The sequence below is a fragment of the Rattus rattus genome, chromosome 8, assembly GCF_011064425.1.
Source record: "Rattus rattus isolate New Zealand chromosome 8, Rrattus_CSIRO_v1, whole genome shotgun sequence".
Classification (NCBI taxonomy): Eukaryota; Metazoa; Chordata; class Mammalia; order Rodentia; family Muridae; genus Rattus; species Rattus rattus.
Genome location: NC_046161.1, coordinates 17,991,501 through 18,018,438, shown reverse-complemented (window position 1 = coordinate 18,018,438; position 26,938 = coordinate 17,991,501). Strand labels below are relative to the sequence as shown.

Here is a 26,938-nt window from a genome sequence, read left to right as displayed (position 1 = left end):
GTCCTGGGTCTCAAACCCAACGTGGGCTACACTGTGAGATCCTGCCTCAAAAACTACCAAACGGGCTGGAGAGATGGCTCAGCCGTTAAGAGCGCTGACTGCTCTTCCAGAGGTCCTGAGTTCAATTCCCAGCAACCACATGGTGGCTCACAACCATCTGTAATGAGGTCTGATGCCCTCTTCTGGCCTGTAGGCGTACATGCAGGCAGAAAGCTGTATGATGCATACATAATAAATATTAAAAAAAAAAACCAACAACAACATGACAGCTTTGACTGACAGGCTCAGCAGCTGAGGACGCTCCCTTTGTAACCAGGGCCACACTGCACACTCCAGCACAGCTTAGCAAGATGGGGGTCCTCTGAACACTTGTAACCCCAACTCTGAGCAGAGCAGAGCCAGGCAGGACCTTGTTGACTTTAGACAAAGCTGAGGGAGCCTGCGGTTCAGCCCCTGTCTCAAAGGAATAGTTGGGAGTTTTGGGACACCCAATGCCCATTTTTGGCATCCACAGAGAGGCATGTGATCTGCATATGCATGTGCACATCTGCTTACAGACAGACAGACAGACAGACAGACAGACAGACAGACACACACACACACACACACACGAGTAAAAGTGTTCTTGGCACAAGCCTGAGTTCCTGAACCTGGGTGAACATAGAGAAGTGACTTCACAAAGCTGTCCTCCAAGCCTCCAGACGCCTCCTCTGAATGCCACACCTCCCATGTACGCACACATCAAGATGACAAAGTTTTCAAAAAGGAATTTAATCCATCACAGCAAGACATTCTCAGCCTATAAAAACATCCGAACAAGGGTTTCAAAGCAGTTCCCACCCCCAAAGCAACACACACAGGACAGGCCTGAGATCAGTTCATTCAAATAATCTTTGTACGCAGAGCATCCCAGAGTATCACCCCAGCCTAACCTGGAGAAACGTCACCGACAAGTGCAGCAGTCAGGGTCAGCAAAATAAATAGAGTTAATATATATGTGTGCTATCCTTGAATATACAGTGAAGACCGGGCCCGGTGCCATAGCACAGAGCTCCTTACAAGTGTCCTAGTGGCTGGACAGTGGGCACCCCAGGTACCCAAGCAAGGGTCACCCGTGTGACAAATCCACAGCCATTTCTAAGTATTCTTCCAAGTTCCCCCAAATAGCCTGGATTATGGGATTTCTTTTGGTTTTTAGATATATGAGGTCTCACTATGTAGCCCAGGCTGGCTTGGATCTCAGTTGTGTGTCTGCCTCTGCTTCTTGTGGATTAAAGCAAAGTGCTACCACACCTGGCTGGCTGATTAGGGCTGAAAAACCATGCATGTCTGTCTGTCTGTCGTCCGTCCGTCTCTGTCCATGTCCCTCCCTCCCTCCTTTCCTTTATGTCAGCCAGGCTGGCCTATTCTGGCAACCCACCTGCCTTAGGCTCCCAGTGCTGACAGGTATACCCCACCACGCCCAGCCAAGCCAGGAAAGAGAGTCTCTTGTGAGAAAGACGCGTTGAGTCACTGTTACCAGAGGAGCGGAACAACTCTGCAGTTCAATCAGAAACTGCCAGGCAGAGGTTTAACGTAAACAAACAAACAAACAAACAAACAAACGAGGCCCTGAGATCTGCCCAGCACCGGAGAAGGCAATGGGTGCTTGGGGCCTGGCAATTGTCTTCTGTAGTGAGTGATTCGGGGCCACCTCTGGCCGGAGGTTCCATCCAACACACCACCAAACAGTGCAACCTAGGAGTACAGACGCGGGCCACGTGGGTGCCCAACGGGAAAAGTGCGCAGAGAGACGTGAAGTGCAAATCTCCCATGGACAGCAGGGGCTGGGCACGAGGCAGAGGTCTCCATGGCCACCCCTGAGCAGGACACTTACACGGCACAGGCCAGGACTCCTGAGCAAGGCAAGCAGATGTCTCAGGCACTTCATAAATATTAAGGGGGAATGGCGGCTCAGGCTTGTCCCTCCAGGAACGGGTGACGTTTTGGCAAAGGCATGAGGAGGCATCAGTCATTGGCAGCTGCTGACCCCAAGATCAGTACCAAATGCCACAAGTCACTTTCCTGGCTTCTGCCGGGGGTGGCAGAGTCAGGCTCTCGGGGTGAAAGTCAATGCAGGTAGTCCTGAGTTTAGGGATTGGCTAAGGTCCCTGGGACCCTGTCACTAGTACCTGCTGTCTCATATTCAGAACAACACCCTCCTTCTGGGTGGGTCTCTTCTTCCTCGGCGTTAGTGTTGAAAAGAGGAGAATTCCAAAGCTGCTGGGGCAGCCTCTTTGTCTTCCAAGGAAAGAAAGATCGGAATAAAAAAAAAAAAAAATACCAGGCAGAATTCCCATCTGGAGCATGGCCAGTAGCCTTTTCTGTCCCCAGACAATAAATATATAAAACAGGACCCGGGGCAGACAGGCCGCTGGGCTTGGCCCCAGCCCAGTTTTGCTCTTATCTTGCTTTGAGCAACACAGAGACCACTGAGGTGGAAGGACCAGTGCAGGGCGGGGAGGTGTGAGAAAGTGTCCTTCCTGCCTAAGGGTGGCAGCGGATCCCGGAAAGAGATGGCTTCCCCCAGCTGTTCATGCCACATCATCCTCCAGGCTGACCATCTGTCTCTGTCAGCAAACCGGAAACACAGGAAGCAGTCAGACCAACGGGACTACACACACGGCCAGAACCCACCCTTCCCTCCTGCTTCAGAGTCCCCCACCTTCTGTCCCCTGCACAGCCACCAGAAGTGGCTGAACACCTAAGACTAGGTAAATGCTCTTGTGAAGAACTTGCCTAAGGTGTGTGTAGGGTGTTTGGTCTACACTAAAGTCGCATGTGTGCCTGAAGTCTAGGAAGGCCAGAAGGTATCGGATCCTCTGGAACTGGAGTTGTAGACAGTTGTGGGCCACCATGTGACGGGACTTGAACCCAGGTCCTCTGGGAGAGCAGTCAGTGTTCTTAACCACTGAGCCATCTCTCCAGCCCTTCCCTCGTGCTTCTTGATTAAGCACATTATGCCCAATCTTACCACAATTTGAAATCTTTGCAGTGGACTGATGCCTCTGTTATCCAACCCCCACTGAGGAGACCTCTCCCGCTCCACGCCCACAGAAGATGGAGAATGGACTCCATGCTACCCTGTCTCCTGGGAGTCGTGCCCTAAGCCCTCACAGGGGTCCCTAGGCAGATCCCACCACTGAGCTGTGCACGCCCCTGGTTTAGGCTTCCTCTGCTGCTTCCACCCCACCTAACTCCTGTCCTTGTTTGATGTCTCCTCTCCCCCCACAGAAGGGTGCACTCACCGAGGGGTAGGTGTAGCCATCCTGGCTTCGGCAAATGTGGATCTCGTCCTCCGTGGTCTTCTGGTAGACTGGGTTGTCAAAGTTTATGCTGTTAATGTTCCTCAGCCGCCAGTTCCTCCACAGGAGGATGGCCCCGAAGACAAGGAGGGCCACCAGTGCTGCGGGGGGGGGGAGAGGGCTTGGTCAGGGGCGCCCAGGAGACCCTGTGCCAGCAAAACCACCGGGAATTGCCATCCTGGTCCCTTATGTGAGAGGGATGTGCTCTGAATGTAAAATTCTACTCGCCTATCACACAAAGAAAAAACCAAGGGAGGGTGGTGGTATAGCAGCCACCGGAAGCCTGGCACCTCAGGAGGATGAGGCAGGAGGATGCCGGCTTCTGAACCAGCCTGGGCTCCGTAGCCTGACCCTGGTTCTATCTTCTCAGATTCTCTGTCAACTTCGCTCTGTTTGTTCTGTTTTTTGAGACAAGGTCTCACTGTGTAGCCCTGGCTGTCCTGAGACTCACTCTGTAGACCAGGCTGGCCTCAAACTCATTGACCCTCTTCCGCTGCCTCCTGTGTGCTGAGATTTAAGGCACGGAGCGCCATGATTTTTATTTTCACACAGAATCACAATTATTTTTTGAGACAGAAACCCACTGTCTACCTCCCTTGCTGGTCTAAAAGTCTGTATGCTGGTCTCAAAACAACCTCAGTTCTGTTAAAGTTGTGTGCATCCACCAGGGGCACTCGATCTATTTGTAATGAATGAAAAGGGGGATTAGAGGCCTGCAGGGCACCCCGCAGGCAGGGCACCCCGCAGGCAGGGCACCCCCGCAGAACAGTGCTGCGGCCCAGTTGGCTAAGCATGGAGTCAGGAGCCCTCGCAAGGTCAGCAGTGCAGACAACACTTACCAATGGGGAGGAAGATGGACAAGAACCCCACACCGTGCCGCTGCACCGCATCCCCTCTGCCAGCCATGTCACCTTGGACTGCAGTAAGGAGAAGGATAAAGTGAGGAAGCTCAAAGACAGACATCAGAGAGGGGGTGTGGCAGGACATGTCACACGGTAGAGTGCCTGACATGTCTATTGTCCTGCTAAAGTTCTGGGGGACCTAGGGGTGTTACCAAGGTTCCTACATGTGGACTGAATCTGGCAGAAGCCGGCCTCCAGTGTCCACAGGGGACAGTTCCGGGATCCCTAGGGATGCCAGACATTTGCACAAAAACTCCCCACACAAACACTTATCACAGTGGGACCAGCAAGAAGGCTCAGTGAGTAAAGGAGCTTGCTGCCCAGCTTGCCGCCCTGAGTTTGATCCCAAGACCCACAAGGAAGAAGGACAGAATAGACTGCCACAAGTTGTGCTTTGACACCACAGGCAGAGTGGCCAATTCCCCAACCTCACTAAATACATCACTGTAATTTTAAAAGGTCAATCAAACGAAGGGTGGGCCTGATTGTGCTGTTACCTTGGGAGGACACTGTCACCGACTCTGCTGTGCTGAGCTCTGGGGTATCCCCAGGCTGCCTAGAGGCGCTGGTAGCTGAGGGATCCTCCTTGTGCCTGGTAGCTGAGGGATCCTCCTTGCGCTTCAGCGACACAGCAGCTGATGTGGTGACCACAGGCCCAACGGTGGATGTCCCCTGGGTGGTCGGTACAGTGTCGACTTCTGATGGGGCAATAAGTGTGTCGTGAGTACCAGGGACCGGGTGCCACCGACACCTCTGCTCTGGGCGGAACGCATGTCACCAAGTTCCTCGGCATCAGGAATTGAGTGAGAGCAACGGGTCAGCACCTGGTGATCCTGCTCCTTGTGTCAGTCCTGAGGTTTATTCCAGGAGGACCTCAAACCTGTGATTCCCCTGCCTCAGTCTCCAGATTATCCTGTTCTTGCAAAGGTTGAGTATACCAAGGTTGACCAAGTCCCCAAGATGGTGAGGATGACCCCAAAAATCCATGCTGGAAACCTAACCACGCAAGTCTTACTGCTGAGAGATTTTATTTTATTATCTTTGTTTGTTTCTGAGACACGGCCACACCATAGAGCCCTGGCTGTCCTAGAACTCACTGTATAGACCGGGCTGGCCTCAGAGATCTGCCTGCCTCTGCTGCTGCATGCTGGGATTTAAGGTCATCGGCAGTCAGAACAAAGCCCGGTAGTCAGTCTTTCCTTCCACCAAGCAGGTTCGAAGGGATCAAATGTGGGCAAACACTTCATTCAGGAGCTGTCTCGAGGGCTCCTCGTGTCTGTCAGGAGCTGTCTGTCTGTCTCAGGGGCCCCTCCTGGGTATGATACTTGGCGGTGAAACCTTGTGGAGGTGATTAAGAGTGAATAAGGCCAGCCTGGCAGTGGTGACACACACCATTCTGAGTGCGAGGCCAGCCTGGGCTAAAGAATAAGTTCCAGGACAGCAAGGGCTACCCAGAGGAACCCTGTCTTTTTTTTTTTTTTTTTTAAAGATTTATTTATTTTTTTTAGAGTTTTTTTTGAATTGTACCCTTGCACACCAGAAGAGGGCATCAGATCCCATTACAGATGGTTGTGAACCACCATGTGGTTGCTGGGATTTGAACTCAGGACCTCTGGAAGAGCAGGCAGTGCTCTTAACCTTGAGCCATCTCTCCAGCCCAGGAACCTTGTCTTAAAAAAACACAATGACAACAAAAAAGTAGACAAGGTGGTGAGGGTGGGCCCGAGGACAATGCAGACGGGAGGCATTACAAGACCGAGGTCTGGGAGTGTGGTTGTGGCACAGCGCTTGCCCGGCATGCCGTGTGCTGGGTTCAGTTACAGCAATGCATAAACCCGGGACAGTGAGCATCTCTGCAATTCCAGCACTCAGGCGATCAGAAAAGATCTTCCTCAGGCTACATAGTACTTGAGACCAGCCTGGGCTATGTGAAGGAAAGAGAGGGCCTGAGTTCAATCCCTAGCCCACATGACAGAGGGAGAACTGACTCCTATGAGTTGTCCTGACACATGCAACCATGCCTTTCTACCAAAAATAATTGTCCTTTAAATCAACGAGAGCAACTGTCTCCCAGATGCTGGAATCACGCTCTGAAACCTCTAATGTCCAAAACCAGGAGCCACATAAACTATGCTTTATAAATTAGCCAGCCTCAGGCAGTCTGATCTAGCAACAGAAAACAGACAACTCCAAACTGAGCCCTTCTCAGATGATATCAGCAAAAAGGGGTCTTCTTACTCCATACCCTGCTGAAGTCAGACTACGTCCACACAGAGCTTAGAGACAACTGGACCCCAGAGGGAACCTTGGTCTAAGGGTACTTAGAGAACCTCATTCATGGGTCCCAAGACAGTTCGTGTCTGGTCAGCCTTGGCAGGCCCATGCACGCACACCTCTGGGGACTTGTCCCCTACCTGGGAGGCAGCTCCTCATGTCCTTGGCCAGCAGCATACCATCAGGGCAAGCGCAGGTGAACTTGGGTGAGTGGGCACTGATCTGAGGGGCAGGCAGGCACATGTACTGGCAGCCACCATTGGGGAGAGCCGTTGCCTCACACCAGTTTACCCCTGGGAGGAAGAAGAGAGAAGTTCATAGAGAACGAACCGATAATGTCTGACGACTGGGATAGTCTAGAAAAATTCTAGAGCAATGGACATTTTTATTACCGGGTACAGGAAGGGTGTTGAACCCATCTTCAAATAAGCCAAATGAATGTAAGTTCTGGGATCATGGCAGAGAAACTTGTCTGAGTGCAGGGGTAGAGCTCACCTCTAGGCTGGGTGACGTTGTGGAACAGGACAATGTCCTCCGGGGACATGAGGTTTTTAGCCACCAAATTCACATCTGAACCCGTGAGGCGATTGGCACTGAAAATGGCTTCATTTAAGACATCTGTCCAATACACTTTGTCCTACACAGGTGGTATATATGGAAGAGAACAGCCCGTTACCCCCTGCAGTAGCACACACCACCATTCACCCCCCCAAATCTCTGGGGTTCTCAGAAGCAAGGCTGGCTGTGGTAGAAACGCAGAGAAACAAACATAAAGTCTCCCATTCTAACCATTTCCTATGTATATGCTGTATGTGCATACATGTGTTCATGTGCTTTTGCACATGTGTGTGGGGTACATGTGAAGGCCACAGTTGAGGTCAGGTGTCTTTCTCAGTCAATTTCAGCCTTTATATATATATATATATATATATATATATATATATTTTTTTTTTTTTTTTTTTTTGAGTCAGATTTTCTTCAGAACTAGCTCTGCAGACCAGGCTGGTCTCAAATTCAGAGATCTGCCTGCATCTGCTTCCCGGAGTACTGGGATTGAAAGTGTGCACCACCACCCAGCTCCTCCACGGTAATTTTGAGACAGTCCTCAGTGACCTGGCTCACTGAGGCCACACTGGCTGGCTGGTGAGCACTGGCATTTTCCAGTCTCGTCAAGAACTCTGGGTTCCACTCCTAGCACCACAAAATAAATAAAAATAAACAAAACAGTTCCACGAAGTAGCTGTAATTCTAATACCCCTCTCTAGAGCTCTAGGCAAGAGCTTTTACCCAGTCTTGGCTTGAACGGACAAGACAAACCTATGGCGGGACCAAACTCCCTCACAGTCCCGGGGTTCACCTCATAGATGGCCAAGGAGAAGGGGTGAGCTAGCTGCTTCTCATCCTCCAAAATGGTTTTCCGACCACCCCCATTGACATCGATGCTGGAGATGGAGTGGAGTTTGGAATCAACCCAATAGAGGCGGCCACTGGGAAGATCTAAAACAGATAAAGAAATACGGAAAGGCCAGAGTCAGAATAAGATTATTCAATTCGCCTAAATATTCCAGTATGTTCTTGAAGATTCTTAAATGTTCCAGAAAGTTTCAAAACATGCCAGAGAAAATTCAGGGCACTCCATTAGTGTACAGGGTACAGCTTTGGGGGTGCTCTCTACCTACGGATGAACCTGAAGGCCACACTGTAGCTTCTGCCTTAACCCAGTAACCCCTCCAGCGGTACAGGAAGGGGGTACTGCCAACCAGGTATTCTCAATTATGTACTTTGTTCTCTTCATTGTGCCCACCCCAGCAGGCTAGACCACCCCTCAGATGATTACCTAGTGTGATGCCATTTGGCCACTGGATGTCCTCGGTCACCAGAGAGTAGATGTCTACACCATTCAAGCCCCCTTTCTTGATCTTGGCAGGTGTCCCCCAATCTGTCCAGTACATGAAGCTGGAAAAGACAACAGGAGATGAGGCCTCTCGGGTGGCAGGCTCCCGCTAATGTCGACAAGAGTTGGTTCTCAATGTGGAACCACACCTCTTTGTTCGTGACTAATGAGGATCGAACCCAGAGCCTCAGGCTTACAAGGCAGCCACATTTTCTCTTCACACTCCACCCTTCTACCAACTACAGCTTCTCCGGGGTTCTCACAGGCCAGGGCTGCCACCTGGATGGTCAGCCCCTCTCTGGAAGGCCAGAGTTAAGCCAGACGTGGTAATGCACACCAGTAACCCCAGTCCTTTCAGAGGTACTAGAACAACGCAAAATACAAGGTATGCATGAAGCAGACACACTATGAAACTACTCCCATGTGGACACGGATGTGGCCATAAAGGGGCAGAACATACGAGGCGGAGGTGGGAGGTGGGGTGAGCCTCCCAACAGATACTGTCCAGAGATGCTCTGTGTGGGGGGCCTTGAGCAGTCAGCAGAGAGATCTTATAGACCCGTCTGATCTCCGTGGTCGGCGGGAGGAGGAGGGATTCTGTATATCGTGCGTGCGTGTGATGTAAGTGGACCACAGAACAGGGTCTCAGCGATGCCCTCCGATGGGCCAGCAAGATGACTTGGCCACTCAAGGCACCGCTGTCAAGCCTGACAACCTGCGTTCAATCTCTGGAACTTACAAGAGAAAGGCGAGAAGTGACTCCTGAAAGTTCTTTAGAAGCCTGTCCTAGCCTGGGACATTTGGGTACAAAATTAAGTGGCTAGCATCAAAAGTTGTGCACCACTGAGCCCAGTTTGTTTGTTTCTTTCTCACACTGGGGGTGGAGCCCAGAGCCTCCTGCAAGTTAGGAAGGTCCACCAGCACTGTGCGCCACCGCCAGGCCAGGACACTGTTTTTGACAATGTCAACTCACTAGTTGGTTTCCAGCACGTTTTAACTTAGACCCTCCTCCTCCTCTGTGGCTGGAATGCATGACCACGCGTGCTTTTCTGTGCTTCTGAGGCAGAACCCACATCCCCATCACCTTCATTTTATTTAACATTTATTTACCCATCGTATGAATGCACACATGTGTGTACTCACGCACCACTTTGGGGGGCGGCGGGGTGTCCCCGGGATTAAACACAGGTTGTCAGGATTGAAGGCTTTTTTAATCCACTGAGCTAGGCTTGGCTTTCTTTTTAAGATTTTATTTTGCAAGGCAGTGGTGGTCACACCTTTTATCCCAGCACTTGCGAGGCAGAGGCAGGCAGATCGCTGAGTTTGAGGCCACCCTGATCTACAGAGCTAGTTTTAAGACAGCCAGGCCTACAGAGAAACCCTGTCTCTCTGTAGCCACCACATTCACACACACACACACACACACACACACACACACACACACACACACACACACACACGAAAAGATTTTTTTTTCCAGAGCTGGGGACCAAACCCAGGGCCTTATGCTTGCCTAGCAAGCGCTCTAAATCCCCAACACCCAAGATTTCTTTTTTTCTTTTTTTTTTTTTTTGGTTCATTTTTTGGAGCTGGGGACCGAACCCAGGGCCTTACGCTTGCTAGGCAAGCGCTCTACCACTGAGCTAAATCCCCAACACCCAAGATTTCATTTTTAATTATGTTTATGTATCTGTGTACCTGTGTGCCATGCCTGATGAGGCCAGAGGCATCAGCCCCACCCCCACCCCATCCATCCCTTGCTAAGCCTCTTCTTTGATTTTTATTTTATTTTATTTTATTTTATTTTTCTGAGATAGGCGTTCTCTTTGTAACCTGAGCTAGCCTGTAACTCAGCCTCCTCAGGGCTGGGATTTCAGGTTGGAGGCCCCGTGCTGCTTCCTGGGTCTTTCACTGACACCCCCGGCCTCCACTTCACTGTCATCTCTGCAGCTTGGGGGACCATCTCACATTCCCCTGAGGCCAGCTCTGGCTGGACCCCACCGTGGGCCATCCTCTCGTTCAGCTGAGGACACTCACCCATGCACAGGGTCCACTACGATGGCTCTGGGTCTGGACCCTTTCTCTCGGAACAGAGTTCTCCTCCTGACACCCTTGGTGTCGGCCACGGAAACGGTGCCCGGAACTGAATCCGTCCAGTAGATGTTGCCATGGATCCAGTCTACCGCCAGCCCGTCAGGGGCGTGCAGGTCCCCACTGATGATGGCATCATAGGACAAGCTGGGGCCCTGGTCCATCACGGCGCTGAGGCGGAGGAAAGGGGTCTCATCAGAGTCTGGGGTCTGGGCCTCACTAGGGGACGGGGTGTCCAAAGGGTGATGGGGCTCACCTGTAGATCTTTTTCTGGGACAGGTCCGACCAGTAAATTCTATTGTTGGCCACCTCAGTGTCCAGCGCCACCACATTCTTCAGGTTGGGGATCAGGCTGATATACTCGCTGCGGTCCAGGGTCATCTTCCGTACCTCATGGCGGTTGGTGAAGAGCAGAAACCCTACGGAACCTGGAAAGCCACACAGGACAACGGTGAGGGGATGGACGCCAAGGCTTCGCCGATGCCAAGCAAGAACTCCGCCTACCGTGTCCCTGGAACCCGTTTCTCTAGTCAGAGTAACTAGGGAGGTTAAAGAGGCTCAGGTCACACTTTGTACCTCTTCCCGTCTGTCCGGATGTGAAGCGGGATAGGCAGAGTTTGAGCAAGGATAAATATGGGTGAAGGCCCCGTGTTTCCAGGTCCCCACTGTGCAGCTCCCCACCAGCCAGAATCCTAGAGAGCTACCATTCCCAACTAGGGAGAGGCTTAACCGTTCTGAACCCCAAAAAGGAGCACCCATCCCCACCTCGGCCTCCCAGTGCTCACCCACAGCCTTGCAGACCCTGGTGTGAGGGTCCATGTGGAAGCCGGCCCGACACTCGCACTTGAAGCTGCCCTCCAGGTTCACACAGAGCTGGCTGCAGGTGTCTGGCTCCTGACACTCGTCAATGTCTGTGTATCAACAGAGAAAGGGTTTTCTCTAGGGGAGAGGAGCCCTTTCTACGGGGCGACAGGAGAACAAAACATGTGTCCTCCAGTGGCTGAGGGAACGCATGCTCATGAGGGAGGCACGGGTTCGATGGGTGGCTGGATGAACCGCAGACCCACCTTCACACTGGTGGCCGTCCACCAGCCGGAAGCCGCTGGGACATAGGCACTCATAGCCAATCTTGAGGTCCTTGCAGATGTGGGAACAGCCACCATTGTTGTCCAAGCACTCGTTGGTCTCTGCGCGAGGTTGGGAAAGCACCTTAGACTAGAACAGCCACTGGAAACACTATGACATTGCAATGTCTCTGCAAAGCACTCCGAAGATCATTCATTACTTTTATTTTTAATCATGTGTATGAGTGTGTCCGCATATGGTTATGAGAACATGAATGCGGATGTCCTCAGAAGCCAGAGGCACTGGAGGCCAGGAGATGGATCCTCTGTAGTTAGTTATTCTGAGCCTCCTGACTTAGCTGCCGAGAACTGAACGTGAGTCATCTGGAAGAACAGCCAGCGCTTTTAACTGCTGGGCCATCTCCAGCCCAAGAACATATAGTGCGAGGGCTCTGAATCAGGTCCTCATCTCCCGGTGCCCCTCCCCTCATGCCTGTCCTGTCCTGCCCTGGATGACAGGAAGTGGGCCTTGTGAATGCTGTGGGGGTGCTGGCTGGGCTCACGGTCCCACGGTGACTACATGCTGATGCCATGCTGGGCTCCCCAAACACCCCACTCTGCCCAGCTCCCCAACACTCACTGCACTCCTTGATGGGCTCATCCGACCAGTCTCGACAGTCCCGGGCGGAGTTGCACACCTTGTCCAACCTGATGCACTCCCCACTGTGGCACTTGAATTTGTCAGGGCCATCGCACTGTGTCACTGAGAGAAGCAAAGAGAACGGTCAGGAGGGCCTGAGCCACGGGCTTTGCCTGCTCTCTCTAAGATAACCCTTCAGAGCTGGAATACGGGACTCCCTGGCACAACCCCTGCCTCCCAGTGAGGGTCTGGGAGCAGGTGACGGGCAGGTCTGCCCGAAATCTCACTTTGTAGCCTTACTGGCCTTGAATAGTGTCCAGGACACTGGAATTTAAGGAGACCCTCCTGCCTCAGCTCCCAAACACTGGGATCACAGAGTTGTCCCACCATGACTGTGGTAAGGAATTTCCCGATAGTGTTTTGTTTTCTCTCTCTGTGTACAGGAGAGCCAGGGCCTTGTGTGGGTAGACAAGGGCTCTGTCACTGAGCCAAGCCCCTGGGTACAGGTCGCTGGGGGCTCGGCCGGCAGCTGGGAAGTTAATGTTTAACAGAACAGAGTTTGTTTAGACTCTGCACGATCAAACAAGTCTTGGAGAGGGAGTTCAGCGATGGCTGCAGACATGTGAATTTTTGGTCAAATTGGGCTTCTTAGGTTGAATCGGGTTTCTTAGCAAGAGGTCTCAGTATGGTCCAGGCTGGCCACAGCTTTGTGTGCTTCCTGCCTCAGGCTCCGGACTGCTCGGATCATAGGCCTGTACCACCATGCCCAGCATGGCACCGTGCAGACACCATGCCCAGCATGGCACCGTGCAGTTAAAAAGCAACAAGTAACTCTTATCCTAGCAATGGGAAGCCCTGAGTTCAACGCAAAAGAACAAACAGCAGGGCTGGAGAGATGGCTCAGTGGTTAAGAGCACTGACTGCTCTTCCAGAGGTCCTGAGTTCAAATCTCAGCAACCACATGGTGGTTTGCAACCATCTGTAATGAGACCTGATGCGTCTGGTGTGTCTGAAGACAGTACTCATATACATTAAATAAATAAATCTTAAAAAAAAAAAAAAAAAAAAGCAAAACCTAACATTAAAAAGAAAAAGTGTTGGTGTTTGTTTGGAGTGAGAGCTGCTCTCAAATTCAGTGTGTAAGCAAGGCCAGCCTTGACCTCCTGCCTGCACCTCCCAAATGCTGGGGTTACAGACGTGTGCCACCACCCTAACCCTAACCCTAACCCTAACCCTAAGAGGCAAGGGCTCGACCAATGGCTCAGCCCAGACTACATCATTTATGTTATGAGCATTTCTTCCAACTTGCAGGTCAGTGAGGTGGGAAAAGTGTCACTAGGCCGGATGACGCGAGTTTGATCTTGGGAAACTCATGGTAGCAGGAAGGAAATAGCTCTCCTCAGCTCTGGAATGTTCTTTTCACGGAATGGGACTGTATGTACATCACTAGGGTCTCAAGGGGAAAACAGCTTCTACCGGGAATGTGGCTCCTTTGGTAGAAGCTGATATGTAGCAGGCAGGAAGCCCTGGGTTTGATCCCTTGCATAAACTGAACCTAACAGTGGACGTCCATGATCCCAGCACTCGGGAGCTGGGGGCAGGAAGATAATGAATTCAAGACTAGCCTCAGCTACATAAGACCAGCCTGGACTACATGAGAGCCCGTCTCGGAAATAAACAAATAGAAGTACCGAAGCAGGGGATCCCATATTGCAATCCAGCTAAGTAGAAGGAGGTTCAGAGGGGGGCAAGTAACAGGCGGAGCTCTGTGAGTTCGAGGCCAGCCCGCTCTACAGAGCAAGTTCCAGGACAGCCAGGACCTCACAGAGAAACCCTGTCTCGAAAAACAAACAAACAAAAAGAAAATACGCTTCCTAGGGGCCTGACCCCACTCCCTCACCAAGACCAACAGTACCCCCAACTTTACAGCAAGGCACTGAGAAGGGGGAGGAGGAAGAGGAGCCAGCGAGGAACCAAGTTTACCATTGATGCAGCCAAGCTCGTCGCTCATGTCTTTGCAGTCATGTTCACGGTCACACTGGCGGCTACCGTGAATACAGGAGCCATCTGCACACTGGAATTCGTCAGGTCGGCAGGTGGTCACCGCTGTGGAGGACAGGGTGACCGTCACAAGAAGCACGGATAAGCTGCTCTGCTTAACTGCAGCTATGGGGCTGGCAAGCAAAAGCAATTGCCAGCAAGCCCAAAGGCTGAGCCAATCTCTGGAGTCTTCACAGTGGATGGTGAGGACTCACAGCTGCCCTATGACCTCTGTATGTGTTCCCACACACATGTATCATGTACACTAATAATTTTATCTTTAAATAAATCACGCAGGGGGTTGAAACCTGGGACTCATGAATGTGTGGCATGGTGGTTTGAAGGAGAACAGTCCTGATTGGCTCCTAAGTTTAAAAATCCTTGGCCCCCAGTTGGTGGAACTGTTTGGGAAGGATTAGCAGGTGTGGCCTTATTGGAGGAGGTGTGTCCCTGGGAACAGGCTGTGAGAGTTCAAAGGAATCTCACCCTTCCCAGTTAGCACTGTCTCTGCCTCACGCTTGTGGATCAGATGTAAGCTCTCAACTACAGCTATGACATCATGACCGCCTGCCTGCTGCCATGCTCCCACCATGGCGGTCATGAACTCACCCCCGAAACTGTAAACCTCACCAAACTCTCTCTCCTCTATTGCCTTGGTCACTGCCCGTAGCCACAGAAAACTAAGACACTTAGTAAGTGAGCCACAGACTTGGCCCTCTTAAAATTCATTGTTCCAAAGAAAGAAAAAAAAAAATATATTTTTTTTGTTCTTTTTTTTCGGAGCTGGGGACCGAACCCAGGGCCTTGCGCTTCCTAGGCAAGCGCTCTACCACTGAGCTAAATCCCCAACCCCAATATATATTTTTTTAACTCATCTTTGGTTGGTTTTTTAAAACAAAATTATTTCCTTTGGTTTTTGGAGACAGGTTCTCTCTACAAGGCCCTGGCTTTCCTGGAATTCAGTGTGTAGACTAGGCTGGCCTTCAACTCACAGAGATCAACCTGCGTCTAAAGGTGTGTGCCACCAGACCCAGCCCTTATCTTTGGTTAATTTTTAAAATTTTATTGCAGGGCTGGAGAGATGGCTCAGTGGTTAAGAGAACCAACTCCTCTTCCAGAGGTCCTGAGTTCAAATCCCAGCAACCACATGGTGGCTCACAACCATCTGTAATGAGATCTGATGCCCTCTTCTGGTGTGTCTGAAGACAGGTACAGTGTACTTAGATAAATAAAATAATTAAAAAAAAAAATTTTATTGCACAGTATGTGCTCCCGTATTCTGGCTGGCTCCTCCTCCTCCTCCTCCTCCTCCCTCCTCCTCCTCCTCCCCCGAGTCTGGGTCTCTCAATGAACTGGGAGCCAGGCTGGTAGCCAGCTCCGGTCTCCACATCCCACAAGCACTGGAATCACAGGCTCGAGCATGGCTGTCTGCAGGAGATTTGAACTCAGGACTTCATGCTCTGGAGACAGGTGCTCTACCCACCCAAACAGCCCCTTACCCAAAACAAAACTTCCTCTCTGGGCAGTCTGGCTATTTCTAAGCCCCAAAGCTCCGCATACAGGGCCTGGAGAGCCATCATCCATCCCTCCTTCCCAGGGCCTTACCGCAGTTCTCCTCGTCCGACTTGTCCTTGCAGTCGGCCGCACCGTCACAGACCCAGCTGCGATGGATACACTCACTACTGCCACAGTGGAACTCGAGGGAGGAGCAGGGGCTGCTGACCGCCTCAGCGGCCGTGTCTCGGCCCCCGCAGTTCTGCGGCCACTCATCGGAGCCATCGTCACAGTCCCGGTCCCCGTCGCAGGCCCACAGGCTGGGGATGCACGAAGAGGAGTTGCAGCGGAAGTGAGCAGGACCACAAGTGGTGGCCGCACAGTGGGCCTCGTCAGAGCCGTCCAGGCAATCCCAGTCTTGGTCACACACAAACTGCCGGGAGATGCACTTGCCATCCTGGCAGCGGAACTCGTCCAGGGAGCACGTCTTGGGGGCTGTGGGGGGTGCACAGGGAGGAGAGCGCCCTGTCATGCTACGGCTCACACCACCACACACCAGCCCTATTCGCAGACAGGACCCTGTGCCTCAAAAAAACATGGTGGTAGTAGGCAAATGCCCAGGAAGCTACAACACACCTGTCTCTGCCTCAGTTTCCTTGTTCATACGGTCAAGTATCAAGCCACTCCTGTACCAACGAGCCCCTCATTGGGGTGGAGATTCTAGGCAGGGGTTGATCCACATCTTAGCACTTTAGGTTGTGCTGTGAACTGCTTACCTTGCTAAATATATAAATCCCACTCTATTGAGGGTATGTAGGTATGGGGAAACCCACATTACATGGAGATAACATTCAGGGTTTGGCACTCTCACGTCCCAAGTCTGCACTGTGGATCGGCACATAAGAGGTATGACATCATGACGCACAGCTGATAAACACGTTGGCGGCTAGTACGTCAGCTCTGACTGGACTCCGAACACAGCTCAGCCTTCCCGCCAACGTGGGCACTTAAGGCAGGGAGGCAGCCTACAAGTGGGCTCCCTGGTGACAGTCATCAGAGCTTCCCCCTCCATAAATGCTTCTGATGTCCACGGAGGAGGCGTCATCTCTCAAGGTGGGATTTAAGCCATAGGAGCAAGCACACCCCAGAACTCAGGTGGAGTCCACTCGGGAGCGACTGTTACATCCCGGGGCCCCTAGGGGACTCTTTAGTGCAAGATGGGCCAGCGTGCACGCGCGCGCGCACACACACACACACACACACACACACACACACACACACACACACACGCCACATCCAGGGGGGGCTGAGCGTCACTTACAGCAGTCTAGTTCATCCGAGCCATTTTCACAGTCGGTCCGCCCATCACATCTCCAGGAGTCAGGAATGCATCGGCTGACGCGGCCTCCACAGCTGAGCTCATCGGATCGACAGGTGATAGACACTAGGGATAAAGAGGAGCCATCACTCAAAAGAAACACGATTTAGTTAGGCCAGGTCCATCTCGTGTGTGTGTGTGTGTGTGTGTGTGTGTGTGTGTGTGTGTGTGTGTGTGTGTGGCAGTCACAGGACATATGGGACATTCTTTCCTTCTACCATATGAATTCCAGGGATCAAACTCATATCATGAAGGCTGACCCCAAGCGCCTGCTCTCATCTTAACAGCCCCTAAAAGCAATTCCACACAGCACTGTTAACGGACTGTTGTGCCTGCAAGGCACAGCACGAGGCCGGGTGTGAAACCTTCCGAATCCATCATCACAGCATACGAAATGCTTTGGATTCTGGATATTTGGATTAGGGATGGTCACTCTGAGCCTTCTTCAAATTGAGGATTGAACTTAGGGTTGCTGGACTGCTCTGGCAGGATACAAACTAGGAGAGCGCTGGGGGAAAGAGCCCCTGACTAGAACGTGAAGGGCCATGGGCTCTGTCTCTACAAACACCCACAGTCGGAGGCGACTTACTGCATGTCTCAGGGGACTCATCGGAGCCATCCGGGCACTCGCGGCTGCCGTCACATACCCACTTGCTGACGATGCATTTTCCGTCTCTACACTGGAACTCGTTCTTGCCACACGAATCTTCTGCTGCAAGAGCAAAAGGGAAGGAAGGGTGTGGTCATCAGCACAGCAAAGATGGCCACATCAGCTAACCGGGGAAGGCAGCAGAGGTGGCCAATGTACCCGAGAGGGCAGCTGAGGATCAACAAATAAACACAAAGAGGAAATCCGTTGGGTGTTAGGACCGACTTCTGGGCTGTTGAATAAAGTATGAAAACGTATCGGGCTTAATTGGTTATTTTTAAAACTTATTTTGAGACGGGTTTCCACCGTGCAGTTTTGGCCGGCCTTGAACTTTATATACAACAGGATGGCTTTGGTCTCACAGGGATCTGCCTGCCTCTGCCTCCTGAGTGCTGAGATTAAAGTACGGCTCGCCTGACCCCCTGATATGCTGGTACAGTCGAGGCACAAAAGTTGTACCAAGTAAACAGCTATCAGATCCTCATGAGAGGGAACCTGTGTCTGACACGCCACCATGGCCGAGAACCTGAGATTAGAAAGGGATGGAACTAGCGGGAGAAGCAAGTACATTCTGCTAAAGGAACCCAACAGCAGAATGACCCCCGAGAGGATTTGTATATGCTCAGCCCAGGGAGTGGCACTATTAGAAGGTGTGGCCTTGTTGGCGTGCGTGTGTGGCTTTAATACCTTCCTCCTAGCTGCCCGAGAATCAGACTTCTAGCAGCCTTCGGATGAAGATGTAGAACTCCCAGCTCCTCCTGCACCATGCCTGCCTGGATGCTGCCATGTTCCCGCCTTGATGCTAATGGACTGAACCTCTGAACCTGTAAGCCAGCCCCACTGAAATGTCCTTATGAGACTCGCCCTAGTCATGGTGTCTGTTCACAGCACCCCTAATGACATTCCGCTACACTCAGAGATCAGTGCCTTGCTCAGCCATCAGCAAAGAAGCGCCCTCCTGCAGTGGATGGGAGCACACACAGAGACTCACAGCCGTGTTGGGATGACCCACAACCACTGCATTTATTGGCTATGAAAGAGTATGTCCCTGTGCTGCTAACTGTTAATTGCTGGGTAAGTGGAACACTTAGTACTAAATAGGACTAAATCTCTCGCCTCAGGGCTCAGGGAACCCTTCTGCCGAATGAGGAGGCGGAACAGACAGTTGCGAGAGCCAGAGGGTTGGAGGAGACGGATAAAGCAAGGCCTTCCAGATACAGCCGGACTGACACACGTGAACTCACAAACACTGTGGCAGCACACGCAGATCAACACAGGTCCAAGCCTGACAGGGTTCCAGTCCTGAGAGGGTAGCTGGACGTGAGAGCCCGGCCCTAACTCAGAAGCTATCTATGGACCTTTCTCCGTTTTTTCCCCTTAACTTTACTGGTCTTTTGTTTGTATTTTATTGTTCCGATTAATGGTGTGTTTTTATAGACTTCGCAAGTATGTGTCTTGAATGGGCGTGCTTCTTTTGCTTTCTTTTTCTTTCCTGCTCCTTTTGTTTTATTCTTATTTATTTATTTATAATATTTACTTTGTGTGTGTGTGTGTGTGTGTGTGTGTGTGTGTGTGTGTACACTGTAGCTGTCTTCAGACAGCACCAGAAGAGGGCATCAGATCCCATTACAGATGGTTGTGAGTCACCATGTGGTTGCTGGGAATTGAACTCAGGACCTCTGGAAGAGCAGTCGTCGGTGCTCTTAGCCACTGAGCCATCTCTCCAGCCCTCTTTTTAAGTTTTAATGTTATTTATTTATTTACATCCCAAACGGTATCCTTTCCCAGTCTCTCACCTCCCAGACTCCCTCCCCCAAACCCCTTCCCCTTCTCCTCTGAGAGGGCAGGGCCCCACCCTAGTGCTCGAATTCTCTGCAATGTTAGGAGCATCCTCTCCTGGTTTTGTTGTTTTCTGAAAGAGTTTCTCTGTGTAGCTCTTTGGCTGTCCTGAAACTGACCAGACTGGCCTTGAACTCAGAGACCCATGTGCGTCTGCCGCCACCCGGTGAGCCACTCACCACTGTCGAGCTTCAAGAATCTGAAACTTCATTAACTGAAATTCCACACTCCAGGGGTCCCCTCTGCTGTTCCCGTGACCCCCTCTCAAGTCCCAGTACCCTGCTTGGCTACACTGTAATTCTTTCTGTGTTTTGTTTTGTTTTCCTTTAAACAGTGTAGCACTGAGTACCTCCGGCTGGCCTGGGCCTCTCAAGGCTGTGAGTAGCAGGAGCTGCGGACCTGAACAGGTGACTCACTCACCCAGCATCTGGCCAGGAAAGGAAGTGACTCATCCGCTTCTCTCTGATGGCAGATGGTGCTGAGCAAGGCCACTAGAATTCCAGGAGTGGCTGCATCATTACCAAAGGAAGTTCAGAGGGGCACTGGCAGAGAGGAGTCACCCCATCAGCCGAAAGCCTGGTGACTGATCAACACTCCACTTGAATGACACACAAACCGGGATGTGGGTGTGGAAATACCAGCCGTACCCAAAGCCAGTAGGGCTCTGGTGGCAGAGACCTTCCCAGCGCGTACAAAGCCAGGTTAACATCCCCAGCAATGCATCAACCTGGCAAGGGGTACAACCCTGCTCTGCCTGTCACTCAGGAGCTGGAGGCAGGAGTATCACCACCATTTTGAAAGCAACCAAAGTTCCATGGTGAGACCCTGACTCTAGAATAAAAAACAAACAAAAAATTACAAATGTCTGAGGGTGCACGCCCTAGACTAACGGCAAATTGAACGTCAGCCTGGGTTGCACAGGATAGACCCTATCTCAAGCAAACAAAAGAAATAAAGAATGTGGGGTTGGGGATTTAGCTCAGCGGTAGAGCGCTTACCCTAGCAAGCACAAGGCCCTGGGTTCGGTCCCCAGCTCGGGAAAAAAAAAAAAAAAAAAAAAAAAAGAAATAAAGAAGGCCTGTAGGGTGGCTCAGTGGTTAAGGACTGGCCACCACTCATCTGAGCTTGATGAATGGAGATCCCGCTCTGTCCCTTGTCCCCTGAAGCCCATACATACACAAAACAGAGAAACGGATGTCTTGTAAAGATTTAAAAGCAAGCCAGGTGTGGTATGCCCACCTTTAACCCCAGCACTTGGGAGGCAGGATCTCTGTGCGTTCCAGGGCAGCCAGGGTGATGGACAAACGAATCAAGTAAAGGCCAGTCAACACGCACACACTCTGGAGCCTTGGCCTCAGCTCTCGAACGTCATGAATGACGAATCCTGAACAAGGCCACAGAAACTGCAGAGGGGGGCAGTAGTGCAGCTGTGGAGTTTTGGTTTCTTTGAAAAACACAGAAATAGTCTAGGAATATGTTTCACTTTAATCCCATGGAGTTCCTTGGAGCAAGTCCCCCCCATCCTTTTTTCTCTTCTATCTAGTGTTAGGGGGTTTTAAGGGTGGAGAAGGGTGGAAAAAAAGAACGCACAAAGTAGCAAATGCCAGCTACAGGAATTGCTCCATCCTGCTTCCCTCACACGGATAAGGTGCTCAGTGCTTTCTAGGTGCCCCCTCTCTCTCCTGATGGAATGACAGGGGTGTGAGCGCCAAGCTAAGGACAGATGTCATGCAAAAAAAACAAAATAAGCCGTGGCTGGCGCCGCACACTTTTAATCCCAGCATTTGGGAGGCAGAGGCAGGAGGATCTCCGTGAGTTTGAGGCCAGCCTAGTCTACAGAGTGAGTTCCAGGACAGCCAGGGCTACGCAGAGAATCTCTGTCTCAAAAGGCAAAAGGAAACAAAAAGATAATAAACCAAAAATAAAGGAAGTTAAAATACCATCAACAAGGGGTTGGGGATTTAGCTCAGTAGTAGAGCGCTTGCCTAGCGAGTGCAAGGCCCTGGGTTCGGTCCCCAGCTCCGAAAAAAAGAAAAAAAAAATACCGTCAACAAAAGTGCTTGTCTAACACACAGGGTACTTTGGGCTCCACCCACACCAATGAACAGCAAGCCAGGTGTGTTAGCTTTCACCTGTAATCCCAGCATTCCAGAGGCTGGGGCAGGAGGGCTACAGTGAGTTCAAGACCAGCCTGAGCTACACGGTAACTTCCATGCCAGCTGGGCTATATAGGGGGACCCTTCTAAAATATAACAGTGGGTCATGCTGGGGATGTTTCCAAGTGAGAAGTAGGGAGTATGCAGGGATTAATGTAGGGAAAGCCCTCTACTAGGAGGCAGTGACTGGGTCCGGCTAATGCACAAAAGGGCACAGCCTCACACAGAATATTTCATTTATGTAAACCTTGGGCTCACAGGTTCTGCACACACTCTGCCATCCTTAAAGCTCTGTTAGGTCTTGACCCCAGGTTACACTTTGGACAATTTAAACAAGAGGCAGGAGACCACAAATCTAGTCCCTTGGGCAGGTGAGAGTTACAAGCAAAAACACTGCCAGAATTGTTTTGAAATACAGTGTTCTTTTCTAAAGGCTGTCATCCTGGGTCATCTTGCCCAACTGCCAAAATTCTCCTTCTGATAAAGACTTAACGGTGGACCAGGACTTAATGACAGTTGTCACCCCGAGTCCCACCTAGAGCTGTCCATCAGAGGTGTGTTTTTTGATGTCGGGAGGGGCCTAATGGCTGGCTCTAAGTCAGGGCTGTCTCCTGTTGTTATGGGAACGAAGCCCAACTGGAGGTCAATCCTGGTGAACAAACATTTACAAAAGTGTTTTCATAGCAACCCTAAACATGAGGGGCGGCACCAGTAGTTCCAACCCACCAACGCACCGGCTGTGCCCATTCTACCGTGGGTAATGCCATCGGCTAAGCAGGGTGTGAGTAAAATAAATCCTCCGTAGCATCCACGGTGGCTCAGGAGCAAAAGTGCTCGCCGGCCTCCTCGCCAGCAAGCCTAACATGAGTTAGGGACCGCCAACCCCTGCCGTCTCCATAAGCAACCAAAGCTGATTTGCCCCACATGCCCAGAGGGTGCAGATGCTGCTGACAGAATTAACGCATCAAAAGCTTGGTCAAAGGAGCCAAGCATAGAGGTGGCCAGAGTCTTATCAGGACCAAGCAGGGAGATAAGAACCCTGAGCGGTCAGAGTCAGGAGCATTGCCCTCCGGGTTTGTAATTTCAGGGATGCTCAGGTAAGAGGCTCCCAGGGCTCAGGAGTCAGAGGCAGGGCGCTACCCTGTACAGTGAGACTCTACTTAAAAAAAAAAAAAAAAGGCCAGCCTGGGCTACATAGTGAATTCAAGGACAGCCTGGGCTACAGAGTGAGATACTGTCTCTCCAAAAATAAATAAACAAAAAGAACAAGAGGGAAAAAAAATCCAACCCTATCCAGTGGTTTACCAGTTTTACTCAGCAAGGAATGTGACAGACAAATGAAGCTGAAGCACCACTGTGGGCAAACAGGGCGTGCTACAGACGTCTGGCATATCCGACACCCCTCACACGACTGCGGGCTCTGTGTGTGTGGAGGCCAGAGTTCCCAGTCGAATGTTTTCCTCAGTGTTCCTCCTCCTCACCCTTCACCCGGAGCTCACCCTCAAGTCCAGGGATCCTCCAGAGTGGTCATTTCAGGCTGCCCCACACATGGCCATGTCACCAACTGACTGAGCCACCACCCCAGCCCCCAGATCTGCTCTTGAGCCATCTAAAGATGTGTGCACAACAGATCTTAAAACAGACAAACCGTCCAGTTAATGCACTGAAGCTTAACCTAGAGCAAGCCGTAGTGTGGCTGCCCGGAGCATGAGAGCGACAGGGATGCAAGAATCTGGCCAGGCCAGCACCCGGCGAGGCCAGCACGGGCCCCTCTGGCCTTCCTGTGAGACGGGAAACTTCAGCTCTTGCTCAAGACTTTGTAAAATGATTTTCTCCTTTTTGTTAAAGAGAGCAATGACAGGTGAAATGGAAGCTGAGCAGGGTATCTGGTCTACCCTTGTTTGCAATTATAGCAGGATGGCTGAGTGTTTGCCTCAGTGTTCAATTACAGCGCTCTCTCTCTCTCTCTCTCTCTCTCTCTCTCTCTCTCTCTCTCTCTAGAGGTTCACTTCACTGTATAGCCCTGGCTGTCCTACAACTCACAGGGCCCCACCTGCCTCTGACTTTCCGGTGTTGGGATTAAAGGTGTGCCCCAGGATGCCCAGCTCCGCCAGGCTGTCTCAAGGAAGCATCCCCAGGATTGACAGTCACACACAGCTAGCTAACTCCTTCCAAGCTCCTGCCTGGATCCCATGCATGGCCCCAGGTTCTATCCATGGTATCCCCAAATCTAGGTGCTGTGGCACATACCTGTCACCCTAACACTCCCAAACTGAGGAAGAAGAATTAGGAGCTTAAAGTCATTCTAAACCGTATATATAGTGACTTATAGGCCATCCTAGGCTACATGAGACCCTGTCTATAAAGTAAGGGAGAGGTGGAGCATTTGTCCCAGTGTGCAAGGATCTGAGTTTAATCCCCAGTGCTGCAAAGAAGTCGTGGGTGAGATTATAACACCATCTAACTTCCTGTCCAAATTCCAGCACTTCTCCTAAAACTAAAGTCCACTTGATGGGGCAGCCCAATTCAACACATTCAGAGAGTGGGAACAAACCAGGCCAGCAACAGTCCTCGCCAGATCCCTGGCTCTCCTTGACTGATGGTCCCGGCCACCAGGGTCTGGGTTGCCAGAGGCACAACTATGAAGCTGACCAGAGAAGTGTGGACAAGGTAGTGAGTGACTCACACGGGGGAACCGGGGCGGCCGGGATGTGTAGCCCCACCCGACCCCGGAGACTCACGCAAGCCACGCCCCTGCACCTCATCTTCTTCTTCTATTGGGCGAGGGGAGTGGCTCGAGTCTCGCCTGTTCCGGCTTTACCCAATAGGAGCTCGGGGGTGCGGTGGGAGGTGGGGTTAGGGCGGAGTTTTCGGGCACCCGGCAGCAACGGGGTTTGAGCGCATCTGTGTAGACCCCTCAAGTCTATACCTACGACTAGTGACCCCAAAGTTGAACAGCTGAGCCTGTCTCTCCCTAGTCCTTTAAAACGAATGATGGGAGCCCTCCTCTTGGACTCCCTCACACATAGCTCTGAAGAACACCGCTAACTCGAGAGAGCACCTACTCGTCTCCCCCCAAACCTACTCTGACTCCCTACAACTCTGGCATCCTATTTCCAGAACAGCTCCCTCCAGCCACGTGGGAAGGACATCATCCCAAGTTCGCATGAGTGATTCTATTTCTCGTCCAAAAAGAAAACCACTCGGGGCTCCCCGAGTTCAGAGCGGCTGGCCCTGGCCCTCGGCAGGCTCCTGGAATAAGCCTTACCTGCAACTCCAGCAGCAGCCAGGAGCAGGGCGATGGCCCAGCGTAGCATCAGATCCGCGGTGCTCATCCTCAGCCTCTGCGTCGCGTCCCCACTCGGATCACAGACCCGAAATGTTCCCGCTGCAAACACAGGATCACGGGTCCCACGGTGTCTCGGCTGCGAAACCTGGGTCGCAAGCCCCACGGTATGCGGGCTGCAATCCCACGCCGCACTGGGTCAACTGGTGACTGACTACCCGCGCAGAGCCAGAGTCATTCTCAGCCCTAGGGATGAGGTTTCCAGAGGGGGAGGAGTCTGCAGTGGGGTGATTTTCAAAAATCTACTCCTCACTGTGCGGGGAGGAGCTTGGAACGGCCGATGTGACATAGGCTCTTTAACCCCTGAAGCTCCCTTAGCCTTGGGAAGTTCCTCGAGTTCCTCCTTCAGAATTTCACCAGTTCCCAGATGCTTAGCTGTGGACTCAGCTGTCTCACTGTTCAAAGGACGACCCACATCCTTCCACACCCTGGGTCGCCTTCTGACGTTTTCCTTTCCACCTCCAAAGGAAAACAGAAGTATGGGACCCCCAGCCCCCAACTCGTGCGCGCGCGCATACACACAGACTCCTTGCAGCATTTGCTCTCCTTTCTACTCTCCTTTCTAGGAACGGGCACATAGATTTTTGACCCAAGTACAGTTGCAGGTTTTAGATGGTTATTCGGATCCGACCATAAATAGCACTCAGAGAGGAATGTAAGTAAAATCAACCAGAAGTGCTACCAAAACGTGACGTGCAGATGGGCGAGTTGGGTCAGTGGGTAAAGGCGCAAGGGCCTCAGATTCCAAACCTAGCTCCCAGCAAAAGACACCGGGGCTAGTGAGCTGGCTTAGTGCACACAGCCGAGCCTGAGGACCTGAGTTCAAACCCGAGGACCCACAGGAGAGGCGAGAACTCTTTCTGTGACCTGAGAACAGGGCAGGCTGGACTGGGTTGGTAGAGTATCTTAGTGGGTTCCATCCCCAGCATCACATCAACCGGGCCTGTTGTCACAAGTGTGTGGTCTCAGCACTCTTAGGGCGGAGGCTAGCCTTGGCTACACAGATAGTTGAAGACAGAAACCAAAAAGATGTAAGAAGCTTCTTTTGTGAGTTGATTTCTCTCATTTTTTATTTTTGAGACAGGGTCACTCTATTATCTAGCTCTGGCTATCCTGGAACCCACTATGAAGGCCAGGCTGGCCTCGAACACAGAGCGATCCATCTGCCTGTCAAGGCATGTGCCACCACCTGCCCAGTTTATCTCTTCCTCTCCTGGGTTTTGGGGGGCTTGTGTGTGTGTTCACATGTATATGTGTAGGCCAGAGTTCAGTGTCAGGTGTTCACCTCAGTTGCCTTCCACCTAATTAAAAACCATCGTATTGTATTGTGTGTGTGTGCTCATGTGCTCATGCCTGGCAGAAGTCAACAGGTCAGTTTTCTCCTTCCACGGTGGTCTCAGTCCCAGCCTAACTCGCATGGCCACACGTGGCAGCTCCCTCACTTGGCAACAGGAGACTCACTATTAATAACCCACAACTCCTGGGTTCAGTGATCTCTTTTCTTGGCCTCCTGAGCAGCTGGGACTGCAGCATGGAGCAGTTTGGGACTCCCCACCCCTGCTGTGCCCTCCTTAGAGTCACTGGGAAGGAATCTCTTCCCAGAAGTCGAGCTGTGTGCTGGGCTGGGCAGAGCTGGTCAGCACCTTCCATGAGGTCTTGGAAGGGCTGCTTCTCTGCAGTGCTCTGGCCAGAGCTGGTCCTAGCCAGTTTCCTCAGATCCACACCTGCCTGCCAGATCTCCAAGCCTCTGCTTGTCCCCGCTGCTGGGTAATGGCCTCAAGTCAGATACTGGAAACAACCCACGCTGCTCCCAGCTAAAAGAGCTGT

General features: G+C 51.7%; 1 protein-coding gene across 1 annotated transcript; it reads right to left on the bottom strand.

Annotated features, from left to right (window-relative positions):
- Positions 1-752: 752 nt before the first annotated feature.
- Positions 753-25,332, bottom strand: Ldlr (low density lipoprotein receptor). The gene is made up of 18 exons (XM_032909545.1): positions 25,034-25,332; positions 17,711-17,833; positions 17,065-17,187; positions 15,855-16,238; positions 14,193-14,315; positions 12,210-12,332; positions 11,573-11,692; positions 11,291-11,416; positions 10,762-10,933; positions 10,452-10,676; positions 8,358-8,476; positions 7,878-8,017; positions 7,016-7,157; positions 6,661-6,813; positions 4,744-4,944; positions 4,184-4,261; positions 3,288-3,445; positions 753-2,609 (listed from the first exon to the last, which is right to left on the bottom strand). The coding sequence occupies exons 1-18, from the start codon at positions 25,098-25,100 to the stop codon at positions 2,574-2,576; spliced, it is 2,613 nt and encodes an 870-aa protein (XP_032765436.1). The 5' UTR covers positions 25,101-25,332; the 3' UTR covers positions 753-2,573.
- Between the last annotated feature and the right edge of the window lie 1,606 nt (positions 25,333-26,938).

Coding starts and splice junctions, on each gene's coding strand:
- Ldlr (XM_032909545.1), bottom strand. CDS start 25,100: ATGAGCACCGCGGATCTGATGCTACGCTGGGCCATCGCCCTGCTCCTG. Junction 11,693..12,209: donor TGAGCCCATCAAGGAGTGCA/GTGAGTGTTGGG, acceptor AACCTCGCGCAG/AGACCAACGAGTGCTTGGAC. Junction 11,417..11,572: donor GGACGGCCACCAGTGTGAAG/GTGGGTCTGCGG, acceptor GTTGATACACAG/ACATTGACGAGTGTCAGGAG.